A 12,535-nucleotide genomic window follows, 5' to 3' on the forward strand; every position below is an offset into this window, starting at 1 on the left:
GCATTCACCATGCTGGCTGGTTCAGAATTTACCTTGGGCATGACAGTGCAATTACTCATAGCTGTGAAGTTCTAGATGACAGAGCATTATCTTTCATCTGTTTCCCCCCTCTAAAAGATGTTGATGCAATTTCAGGAACAGTGTGATATTTTGTCATCTTTGGCATTTAAAATCGATCATCTGGAAGTTTTCATTTTGTTTTTATTACCATGTGAAACAGTTAGTTTTGTTTTGCTCCATATTCTAGCAAGCACATGGGCTTAGTTAGGGAAGGACTGATTTAAGTCTTGGTAATGTCAATTTGCATTAGGATTATGAATGAGCGTAGTTCTTGTTTTGCCTCTTAAACGTAGTCTTTGGTGCTTAGAAACTCCAAAATTAAACTATTGTGCCTAAAACATTAAAAATAAATTGTACCTAAAAGATTACTGGTGCATTTCTAATTATCTTCAAGTCATTTCTTTGAAACATTCATTCTGTTTTCTCATCTTTTCGACCTTTACTCCTGTGAGCAGAAAGCTCAATCTCTAAAGCTACTCTTGTTTATATATAAATACGGAACAATTAATTTCCAGTCTTCTAGTAGCTATGATTAAATAGAGTCATGGCATGTTATTATGATGTTCAATTGAACTTTGCAATAGCCTTTGTATCAAATGATCTCCAATAGTTGTAGACTAAACTACATTTTTCAATTTATCTGAAATTACAATAACAGTTTAAATCCTTGGATGAAATTCTTAATCTGTACCTTGGAAGGAATGAGCACTGCTTAATATTTAATTTCACAGGGAAACTCTACCTTTTTCTTTTTTTAATTGCTCTGATTTGGCAATTACAACAAAGTTGGATGGCAATAATTAATGTGAATTCTGGGTACTCGAGGAAAAATAAAACAGTTAAAGTAGTTTACATTATTGAGTGGTTTCAGAGTACGCTAATAAGAATCTTCACAGATGAGATTGAGTCAGATGATGTGCAGGAGCACCTAATGTGCTTCTATCATTGATAATCTGTGTGATTGACTGCAGCTAGTTTAAAAAAAAAAAAAAGTCCTCACCTTCAAATAGCATCAAGTGGGTTTTTGGTACTGGGCACCATTTTGATCCTCAGAGTCACTCCGTGGTACTTCACCATGCTACTTACTAATGACCAGCGGAAGCACTCAGCAACCATCCCTCTCTTATCTGCAGTAATAAAAAATAAAAGCCTCTAATCTACCAACTTCCACTTGCAAAGATGCTTTTATTCAGAGTAGTATTTAGAACAATGAAATCAGGCAGCAGTAAAAATGGCAACAGGCAAATCTCAGTGGGGGGAGATCTAAAAACCAGAGACTTGGATATCAGCTATACGTCTTGCCTTCTGCAATTGAAAGTGGAAGAGTAATTTAATCTTCAAGCACTCAGATGGAGAGTGATGAGTGAGGAAGCAATCACAACCTGAGATCAAAGCTGTGCTCAAAGCATAAGCCTTTGAATAGGCATAGTGCCGTTTTATACTTTCCAGAACCTAAATAAATTATCTATTTCATAGGCTATTTCTCCTTGATTATATAGGTGGAGGGATGTAGGATGGAAGACCTTATTATTCTTTTTTTCAGTTTCTGACTAATAAAATATATGTTCTGATAAGGTTTTAAAACATCTATTTATGTTTCCAATTTTAAAATTGTCTTGTTTGTTACTACAGCAGTACACACTTCCTTGCTATCTGATACATTAATTTTAATGGGTTTTATACAGTGATTTTTATTATCTGGTTTAGCCATGCTGTCTTCTTCTTTCTTTGTGTTTAAGAAGATCATAAAAGCTAGTTTAAAATGCCTGTTCTAAATCTTAGGTGTACTTGTAATTTGACACATTTAACTTGAAGCTATTAATGTTAAACTGGCCATTAAAGAGAGTTAAAACACTAGCAGGAAATGTAATTGTTTTTTGAAACCTGCGCTTAGAGCCTTTAGCTTAAAATGTGAATTTATAGCAGATTAGCGAAGTCATGCTGATCCCAAATATGCTATAAACCCACAGACTGTTGAAATTGGAATTACATTTAGGTAAAAGGGCCCTAGAAATATAAAAGACTCACAAGGACCATGGGTAGACTCCTCAGTGGGGACTAAAGTGGACTAAAAGGAAACAGTGCAATTTGAATTCAGTACAATGTAGAAACGAAAACATACTGGAGAGCTTCAAACAGGAACTGTGCAGCTTATTTTGAGGTGCCTATATCTGCGAGGGAGAAAATATTTTGTTCTTTTACGTAGATCCAAAAGAGATCTTTGAGAATTAAGAGCTGTTATTTTATTATTTTGAATTTTTATTATTTTTGAAAGACAAACTTCTTGATTTAGGTTGTGTATCAGCTGTATTTACTTGGCTTCAACATCAGCTTGCTGTGACAACACACTGTATTCTTAGATTTTTGCTTTTAACTTAATGCTTTGCTGCATTCCTCCTTCACTCGAGTTACGCTGACAAGGTAGCAGTACCTATTGCTGCAGTTAGATCAGTCTCCAGTTAGAACCTCTTGTGTAACCTTAGAAAATGTTCATCTTTTGCACTGATTTTTTTTGTGATTGGAAAACAGATCTTGCTTGCCTTAATCTAGCAAATATTTTTCTGCTTCTCCACTGGCTTGCTACTCATTAGCTTTTGATACAGAAATTGAATGTGTGTGGGATAAAACCTTGTTTTTCATGTAATATTTATTACATCATTATTTCAGCTTCAAATGTTGGCATCTTTTATATTCAAAGCATAATACTGATGAATGTCCAACGATTTTCTGTTTTTAAATATTTATACTATGAAGATGAGAAGCACAAGCCAGTTAATCGCTGCATATCCTACTGGCAAACTTGTTTATGGGAAATTAAGCAGCAGTATGATATATGCATTTTTCTAAGAAGTGTGGTGGAGTGATTCAGATTTCTTCTATTCTGGAGTTCGACAGCTCTTTCCAAAATGTTGTTATAAATTGCTAGTACTTAGCACTGTTCCTTTCCGAAGTATTTTACAAATATAAGCTAAACTTTAAAAAGCACTGTTAGTACAGGTCACTCGACGTTGTAACCGTGTTTTACACGTGGGGACACTGAGGTAGAAATGTTAAGTACTTTAATCCTGGCCACTAGAGATTTAGAATGCGTATCTCTTATCCATTAGCCCTGTGCTGAAATCATAGGATTACATCATTGCCATATTCCTTCACATGAGATCTATCGATATTCCATTGACACCAATGGGGAAAAATGCCAGATTATGTCAGCCAGCTTCATGTCTGGGCTATGCTGAACCTGTCAAGGCCTGTGTGAGCTGCAGCCAGCTTGGATTCAACGTGAAGCTGTAACTGTGTGCCTCTCTTTGTTGCCTTATGGGGAAAGTATTGTTATCAAATGGAGGTTTTATTCTTCATACCTTGTGATTTACTTCGGCATAAATAAAATCAGTTGGCTACAGCATACAATTGAGACTGCTGGTATAATAGGCTGTAGAGAACATGTCATGATAACATGATGTGAATTATTCTTATGCAGGTCTGATGAAAAAATTCCTCTTTAAAATCGTGTTCAAACTTGCATGCTAGTGTGTGACCTTTTACCCTAGTCTAGACGTGTCCTAGCTATTTCTAGTTTATATGAAGATTGCTTGATTTAGGACAAGTATATTAATTTAATGCTTGTCACGAATGATGAGGTTTACAGTCTGAGAAGCTGACAGCTTCATCTTTGCAGAACAGAGTAAGCAATAGCAGTGTAAGCTTCTCCAGACCCATACTGTGAATGGCTTGTCATCTGTTTTTTATGAGATAAGTTGTGAGCTTCAGCAAGTGAATTCTTTGCACAAGAGAGGAACTACAGAAGCTCTTGCTTTTTTTCCTGCTACAAACTGGTTGAATGACATAGATGATTTTTGAAATCTCTAGTTATCTGATGCTGAGATTACACTCCTCTTGCTTGCTACAGTTCTAGCCAACAGTCTAGAAACTGGTTGATGGCAACTGTTAATGTAAAATTATTACATATGTCAAAATATGAGAAACAGTTTAATTAAACCCCATTTATTAAGCTGACTTTTTGGGAAACATCCAGCAGTAACTTGTGCAATTCATGCTTTTCTCTTCCCTAGAAGGTTTCAACCTCTTGGAAGGTAATTTTATGTCCTTGCCCTTCCCGCTCTTCACCTACCCTAGCTGGACCCAGTACTGTCCTTTCAAAATATGGTTGCTCATTTTTCTCTTACATACAGAACAATTAGCTTTCTAGGATAGGGCTCCTGCATTAAAGTAACCTGAAGGATGTGTTAGTGTGGTACACATGCTGTGTCTGCTATGCCTTAAACCTGCAATACAATGAGAGCACGTTCAACCAGTATGTGTTCAGCGCGCTTAGCATTTTCTACATGTGCTACATAGCTGCTGAACATGCATAGATTACTTAAGAAAAATATCTTTGTGTCTAATAAGGGCCCAGGAGTCAGACGGCCAACTTGGAGGTATGGATGCAGACAGAATTAACTCCTCTGGAGCTCAAAACAGGCTGCTCTTTTCCTGCACTGTTCTCAAAAGCAGTTCACCAACTGTGAATGACTTAGAAAGCTTTCATGGACCACTGCCCAGTGTTTGGTTCACCATCCAGTTTCTTCCTTGCAACAGTCTTTTCCTACAGGACAGAAAAGTAATTCAGTGTCACGGTCTAGCAATTGAGCCTATTTTGAGGAGGGCTGGTCTAGAAGTTGTCTTCCAAGCTATTGCTCTGCTCTTCTGCTGTCCTGTAAGAATAGAGATGTTGTATTTTCTGCAGCAGTCTTTCTAGTGAAGCATGTAAGAAAGAATAAAGTATTGCTTGATGTTGCTTTTTTAGTGTCATTTTCACTGTCTTTCAGCTGTGATAAGTTAAAACCACCTCTATAACTGATATACCATCTTTGCTACTGAGACAACTTGATTGCTTTTGAACTTCTATAAGAATTTGGAATATTTGTCATGGACTTTAGGAGTAAAATATCCCTCACTAAATAATTTACTTTAAAAACATGTAGCTTTTTTTTTTTTCCAGAAGTTCAGAGATAATCATTTTCACTGTATGCATATTTAAAGTCTTGTCTTGTGTCTGCAGTCGCCTTAATGTGGTGTTTCTGAATCTCTTACAGACGAGAGCAGAGCAGTCCCAAGGTGCATACTTCTTGCCTGAGTTTGCCCTTTCTCCACAAGGGAGTTTTCTTGAGGATACCACAGGAGAACAGTTCCTCACTTACCGTTACGATGACCAGGTCAGTAAGCTATGTGTGAAAATGGCAGTCACTTTCATGCAACTCTGACACATGGATTACTCTAAATTAAGAAACAGTGTATGATGTCCATAGAAGATGCAGCAAGCTATAGCAAAATGAAAATGAAGGCTCTTAAAATAAATAGTAAAATAAAAATAATATAAAATAATTATATATATAAAATAATACAATTATATATAAAGTATATAAAATAATATAAAAATAAGAAATTTTAGAAAGAAAAATAATAGATCAAAAAACTTGTGAAGGATCTTAGAGGTTATAATAGAGATGAAAGCAACTATGTTTTAATTATGAGTTAACAGATGTTTATAGTACTCTAAAATGCATGGAATTAGAGGTTGCTGTAATGTCTGTGAATTGGTTGACCCATCCTTAACTGACATTTCTTGGAGAAATTTAATTACATTTTCTTTCTTGTGAAATGTCAACAAATTCTGTTTACAAAGTATTCAGCAGGGGAGGTTGGGTGCACTCTAAAGAAACAAATGCAAAGTAGAATAATGCATGAAGCAGAGTATTTAGAAAGCAACGAATTATGTATTTTGAAGTTAGGTGCTTAACACTTTCTCCAGATCCATTGAAACGTTATGTTAAACATGGAATATAGATATAAATGTAAAGAAAGCAACATGAAAGAAATGCTGTTAATCTTGGCAAAAGATCTGAAGTAAACCTAGGAAATGCATGGCATGCTGTGGAAATTTACTCATACACAATGTGTTCCAGAAGTCAGTTGAAACTTCACATCAAAACAGTCTGAATTACATAGACACTTACAGTACATGTCTTAGTGGAAGAGGAGGGAATCTTTTAGGAAACGATCTCCAAAGAAAGCTAAACTTGCTTTCAGTCACAAGGTATGATTCTATGTAGTGATTAGCAGTTTGAAAGACTGTCTCCTCGCTGGAGCTATTTACAGAAAGTTTGTTTATCAGCTGCCTGCTGTAAGGGAAGAGAACTGAGACAACTAAGCATTAGAATGAAAAGCTGTTCAGGGGGACAAAAGAAAGTGAAGAAGAAAGTGTGTGGAGCTCCTGTAAGCTAGCTGAATATATTTTAATATGTTTATGATAATTAGTACTTGAGAATCTTGATTCATCTATAGGAAAGTTTACACGTAAGATGTTCCTCAGGAAAAAAAAAACAAAACCTGGCAAAGTAATAACTTACAGTACAGTAAAATGCAGCTGTGACGCAGGCAGCATTCAATGACAGTAGTAGAAAAATCCTGTGAAAGTTATATACCAGAATCAGCTTCCATTAAATGGAGCGCTTTTTAGACGAGACAATAAATCAAATGTAACTGAGGGATAGCACAAACAGCCTATTCAAATAGACTGACCATGTGAATAGCATTGATGATTTAAAAAAAAGAAATAATTCCCACTTCTATAAAACCTCAAATACCGGTGTAGCTGTATACAGAAGCCTGTTACAAGCTCAATTGCATTTGATGGAAAGTTTTTCCATCTATTTCTTTGGGATCTGAATTAGATCTTCATTAGAGCTGGCTTCTGTTATTTTACAAATGCAACTCAGGTCTTCACAGATTAGTGCAGGAATGAGTAGTATGAGTTTAAGTTTGAGTTCTTGGAACCCAATGATGATAAAACATCAGAGAGTTGAAAATAAAGGCAGATGTACTATTATTGTTGTTGTTACTTTCTCTGAAGTGAAATTTGGTCATCAAGGCTTACTAAAAAATGTAAATCTGTTGATAGCCAGTAAGGACTTATCTACGTCTGGTTATCCATCCTTAGTGTAAATCAGTAATTCTTCTATTACTTGAATACAATTATTGTGTAGGACATTGATCATAGAGTTATAATAATGTGCAGTTATACTTTATGAACATGTCAGCAAAAGCATATACTTATGAATTTTCTTTTTTTTTTTTTAATGTCATTGTATTCTTTTCAATTATATTCACTCTGTGAATGGAATTAAGACTTAAACTGGAGGATGAGACTCCTTCACTAGTTAATTTCTTGAATTTTGTAGGTTGGTGTTGATGGGCATGAGGAATAGTATATTTTTCTTATGAGCCATTTGATTTACTCCATTTTATTGGAGTCTGTTGTGTTACTGGCAAATACCTTAAAAAATAAATGATCTTTTTATGTTTATGAAACCACCACTTATGGTACAGGACATCTTGTAATCATTCTTAATGCTTGAAAAGCTGACAAGCATGGTAGATCTCAAAAGATGTGCCAGTGAATAAAGAGGGATTTATGTAAAGTGTAAGGGCACATTTAAATATGTAATACAGCCAACACTAGAATGGAATCAGTATAGAAATATTGCCACCTAATCCAAAAAACCACAATAGCTTATTCTTACACACCATAACTCAGTTTAATTTCAGCAATTCACTTTCTATGCTGTCACTGTGGATATACATTATTTCCATTTCCCTGTGCGCTGGAGCTGTCCTGTGAGCGTCCACGCAGAGTCCTGGTATTCCCACACATACTAAGTTAAGTTTACTTGAAAATTGGAACAGTAAAATAAACTTGTGCATTTGGCTACAAGAAGTTTTACCTGATCCATTCTGAATATCATCCCTCCATCTGTGTTCATGGAAGGGAACAGAATGGATGAAAATTGGTGAGAAGTTCCTAAGGCTATTATGCAGGAGTGGGAGAAGATTGGTGGCCTTCTATGTCCTTTTGGCTAGTCAACAAGATAGCAAGGTCCTTGCAGAAGAAGTGATCTTTCCATATGTTTTCAAGTGTGTCCTCCTGTAACGCTATTCCAATAAAATTTCCAGTTTGATATATGGATGGGTATTATTTCTATATAGCATCATCATCGTGATCCAAGATTAGTTTCCTTACAACCTCCAAACGCAGGAATGTTTCAGAGGGGTTTTCTTTGGCTGTTGTGTGTGATATTTTTCAAGCAGGGAGCCAGTTTAATCAGGATCATTCATTCCTTTGTTAGTAAGTAATCTCGGTAAAAAAGAACTAGCTGTTACTTGAATATTCAGAAGTATTTGCTATCTGAAAAGACAAAGCTTACAGTTCGAAATGGAAGATGAGTAAATATTAAGGGGAACACACTGTACTCTGTTCTAGCCCAGGAAAATTACATATAGATTCATGTTGTACATGTAAGACAGTACATTTTGTTCTGGTTTAGTCTGGCAAGGAGGGTGCTCTCATTTTTGCACAGGATTGTACTAACCTCTTTGCATATTCGGTTGCTATGTGTGCACTTAAGAATTACATGCAGATGAAATTTTTGGGCTAGATAGTTTCTGAATTCAGTTAATATGTCTCTTACTCCCCTTTATTGTAATCATAGAAGAAAATAGATCAGATACTGCTACCTTTATTCACTGGGGTATTTTTGTGGCATCTGAATGGAATATTATGTAGTAGTTTTGACACATTCTGTTATCTTCAGGAAAAAAACAAAAACAAAAACAGTGATTCAAAGCAAATGCTATTGCAGGATTCCAAAGAACAGAAATATATGTGCAATGAGTATCTTGTTATAGCTCCTGCATTGTCCAGCAAGCAATGTCTTGCATCAGTATACTTCCCTTCTAAAATTCTACTGAGTCAATGTAATTTAAATCTAACAAAGTACCAGATAGATTTTGATGTGTAGCCAAAGGCTTCACTTGCCATTAGAAATGTGAGATTGAAAAAATACGCCCCTCTGCTATCACTCTCAATGAATTTTTGAATAAGTATATAAATAATAGTTCTCCCCCCAGCTTTAAGATACAAGTTTTACCTTGCCATAAGGAAGTTTCCTGGTTTTCTTTCTGATTTCTTTTGGCTTTTTAACTTCTAATCTACTACAAGATTTTTGTTTTCTCTTCTAGAATACTAGTAGTACTGGAAAGATTTCTTACAAAAATAAAATGTTCTTGTTTTCTGACACTTAAGGCATAGCTTCCAAGTATTAAAACCATTCCATATGACGGACCACCAACAAGGACAGCAGTGAAAGCTTGGTTGTGTTGAATGTTTGAAGTACCTTTCCACTTAGATTGGCTGGCTGAAAGAGACAGCTAGGGGATGGGAAAAAAATAAAAGAAAAAGAAGAAAAATGTTATCTTTTAAGTCAGAATTTTTTACTTGATCCCTTAGCTTTCTGTCTGACTTTTCTCCTATATTTTTATGACATTTACCAATTTAAACTCATAATAAGGAAACTGATTCTAGAATCAGACATATGGCACTAAATAGTCCAATCTTGGCAACGAAATGTAGTGTTTCTAAACAAATCTTTAAAAAAAAAAATGCAGTCAGGGAGAGTGGTAAATATTGGCATCTTAAAACCACCCAGTAAGCAATTAAAATAATGAAAATCTGCACTTTCAGACTTGAGTGTGTTTAGATATGTGAGGTGAGGTAGAAGCCAGTGAGTCTGTTTCCAAGTAGATGTGCAAGTTATAATACACAGGCTGAGGCTGGTGCAGTTCTTTTTATAACTAGTGTTTCTCTGGACTTGCCAGAGAAATCTGCTACAAAGTGAAGGCAAAAATTAGGAGACCGAATATCCTGATGTATATCTTGTTCTGTGCAAGGGAAAATACTCCATTGTCATTTCTGCATTTTCTGTTGGGTTTTGTTGTGGCTTTTACATGTTGCATAAACTGTTACAGCATGGACAGAAGTTGCCTTTAGGGATCCATCCGGGCTGATGTTTCTTCAGCAGCATCTCCCACCTCCTTTCCCTCTCTCCTTGCTGACTGCCATCCTCACTGATCTGCCTGTGGAACTAAATGTGCATCACAGCCTGGATTTGGTGTCAGCTGCTCTCCTCTCTGCGCTTTTATTGTTGGCCTTCTGTGCTGCAAGCACACGCTGTTGGCTCGTGTCCTGCTTCCCATCCACCAGGACCCCCCCAGTCCTTCTCTGTGGGCTGCTCCCAATGAGTTCTTCTCGCAGTGGAAATGGAGATAGAAATTTTTGGGCTTGTAGATGAGTAATGTAAGAGATGAAGGTTATTTGCAGTTAACACATTAGTGAAGACAAGCTCTAATCCTGACAAAGGGGTAAGATTTGTATTTAGTACATAGCGTCCCAGTGTTCTCCTTCTGTGTTACACTGTGACATGACATTTTTGTTGAAATCCTGAAGGAACATTCAGAACTATTAAAAAGGCTTAACATCTTGAATCCCAATCATTAGCTCTTCATTTAAAGATTCTTTTGGAATGAAGCAAACAGTTCTGAAGTGGATGCAAGCTATTTTGGGTGTTTTTCCATGCTGCAAAACTTCCACCAAACAACACTCCCAGTGATTTCATGTGCGTATTCTGAGTGAGCTGATAATTTTATCCACGCACCAGTGGTGTAACATCGAATGCCTGGCTACCTGAATTTCAGTATTGTTAGAAATATTCTCCTTTGGCTGAATAACATGCTGACCTTGCAGTCCTTATTCAACCAAAGCAGTGCTATTAGAGTAACTGAGCACAAACACCACTGACCTGAATCCTGCAAGTAGTTCCACTCTCTGAGCTGTTCTCGCTTGTGTGAGCAACAAATTATGAGGCGAGGCTTGTGGTACTCCATACCAATCCTCCAGGTGTTATTGAGGAGTTTTAAATTGTGTTCAAATATCTCAGAACCAAGTCTTTGTAAAGCTGTGTGAAGATAAAAATGTATGTTTAGCAGAAACTTACCTAAAAGTAACATTAGGGGTTTCCTCATATTTTTGAGTCTATTTTTTTTTTTTTTTTACATGCTTTGTTTGCAGGCTTAATTTGGATCTCTTATTTCTAAGAATTTTTACTTTTAAGATAACTTGGATATGGAAATTAGCTCTGTAATCAAGTAAAATATGTTTCTGATTTGGAATAGCAGGGAAGCAAAGGAGGCAGGGATTAATTGTGAATGAAAACCACTTACAGTTTCAGGCAAAACTACCCTTACAGACTGGTATTTGTATAAGTCAGTAGGTATGATCCTATTGAAAAAATACTTTTGTTTAGCCTAATTGCTTGCCAGAAGCGTGTGACTAGCATATGCACAAATTATATAATTGGTGATATATTTTTGTGCATGATGGATTGCTTAATGAACTGGAAACTATTTTACATACTTATGTTTATTGGCAAATGGAAGCTGGCACTTCTTAAAGTACCAACTAACATTTTAAATTCAGGGTTTGATTGTACAGAGAAAACAGTGGCAATGCTGAATGCTGTGCGTTAAGGCTTTTTTCTTTGTGCACTTCTTATTTTGTTAGTGCTACTGCATTTAGTCCAACTCTGCCAAGTGTCTCTGTGCGTAAATCGTTGCTTGAGGTCTTTGCCTCCTGTGGGATAAATGCCTTCACAGGGAATCTGTAATAATAAAACTTGAGCAGAAAACACATTTTATATCATTTCAGTTAGGATTAAATATCTTCTATGAATAGTATGTAAGGCTGAAAATTGAATCCAATAAATTCTGTGGTAAAATTCATTGGTCTGCATCTTTAGCCCATCTGGGGCTGTGATAATACTGGCCTTACCAACTGGCAGAGGACTCCCATCTAGCAAAACCAACTGCTAAATTAACCTTTCTCAAGTTCCTCACCAGAATGACTTTTCAGTGAGAAAGGACACACACTATTTCAGCTTCTTCTGCTATTTCTGCCCCTTGGGTGCTAGACAGATCCCAGGGCTGCTCTCACTGATACAGAGGTGTAGAAGTATGCACAGCTTTGCTCTATGTAAAGTTTGCTCTATATCCCTGTTTGGGGAGGTGGTTGGAGCAGCTTGGAGCCAGTGTATGACTGAGACCACTGACTTGAGGACAAAGGACTCAGAGGAAATGGATTATTTGTAGGGACTGAGGGAGGAAAAAATTGTATCTTTTCTAGACAAGGAAGATACAACTTCTGATACACTTTTCTTTTCTCTTTGAATTGATTATTGGTGCCACTTCTGTATTTTTTTGATCGTTTTCAAACTGATTTAGATCAAAACTTTAAAGTTCCTTATTTTAATACCATGTCTGCCATGCATGTTTTTCATAAAGGACATGATTAAAATGCTCCAGGTTGAATGTCACAATGACTTTAGTGGAGATAAAGACTTGGAAGTAAAGAGTCTCTTCTCATTTGTGTGTCACTAGTGTTGGAAGGTGCAGTAAAAAGCTTTCTTTTAAAAGAAATCTGCATATCTTAGCTTTGTTTCTAGAAATACTTAAAATGGTACTTGATATCATTAGCACTTACGTAATGAGTGAGCCTTGAGACAGCTAAAGAACAATCTCTTTACCACTT

The 12,535-nt window shown here is 36.3% G+C and overlaps 1 protein-coding gene across 10 annotated transcripts in view; it reads left to right on the top strand.

Annotated features, from left to right (window-relative positions):
- Nucleotides 1–12,535, top strand: part of ADAMTSL3 (ADAMTS like 3) — a 179,558-nt gene that overhangs the window by 27,115 nt on the left and 139,908 nt on the right. For all 10 annotated transcript variants that reach the window (XM_090148955.1, XM_090148956.1, XM_090148963.1 and 7 more), the window contains one exon: nucleotides 5,154–5,273. In XM_090148955.1, the coding sequence (XP_090005081.1) occupies nucleotides 5,154–5,273 (120 nt within the window). The remainder of the gene's footprint in view (nucleotides 1–5,153; nucleotides 5,274–12,535) is intronic.

The sequence above is a fragment of the Phasianus colchicus genome, chromosome 12 (genome assembly GCF_987193195.1).
Source record: "Phasianus colchicus chromosome 12, bPhaCol1.hap1.1, whole genome shotgun sequence".
In the NCBI taxonomy this organism is placed as follows: domain Eukaryota; kingdom Metazoa; phylum Chordata; class Aves; order Galliformes; family Phasianidae; genus Phasianus; species Phasianus colchicus.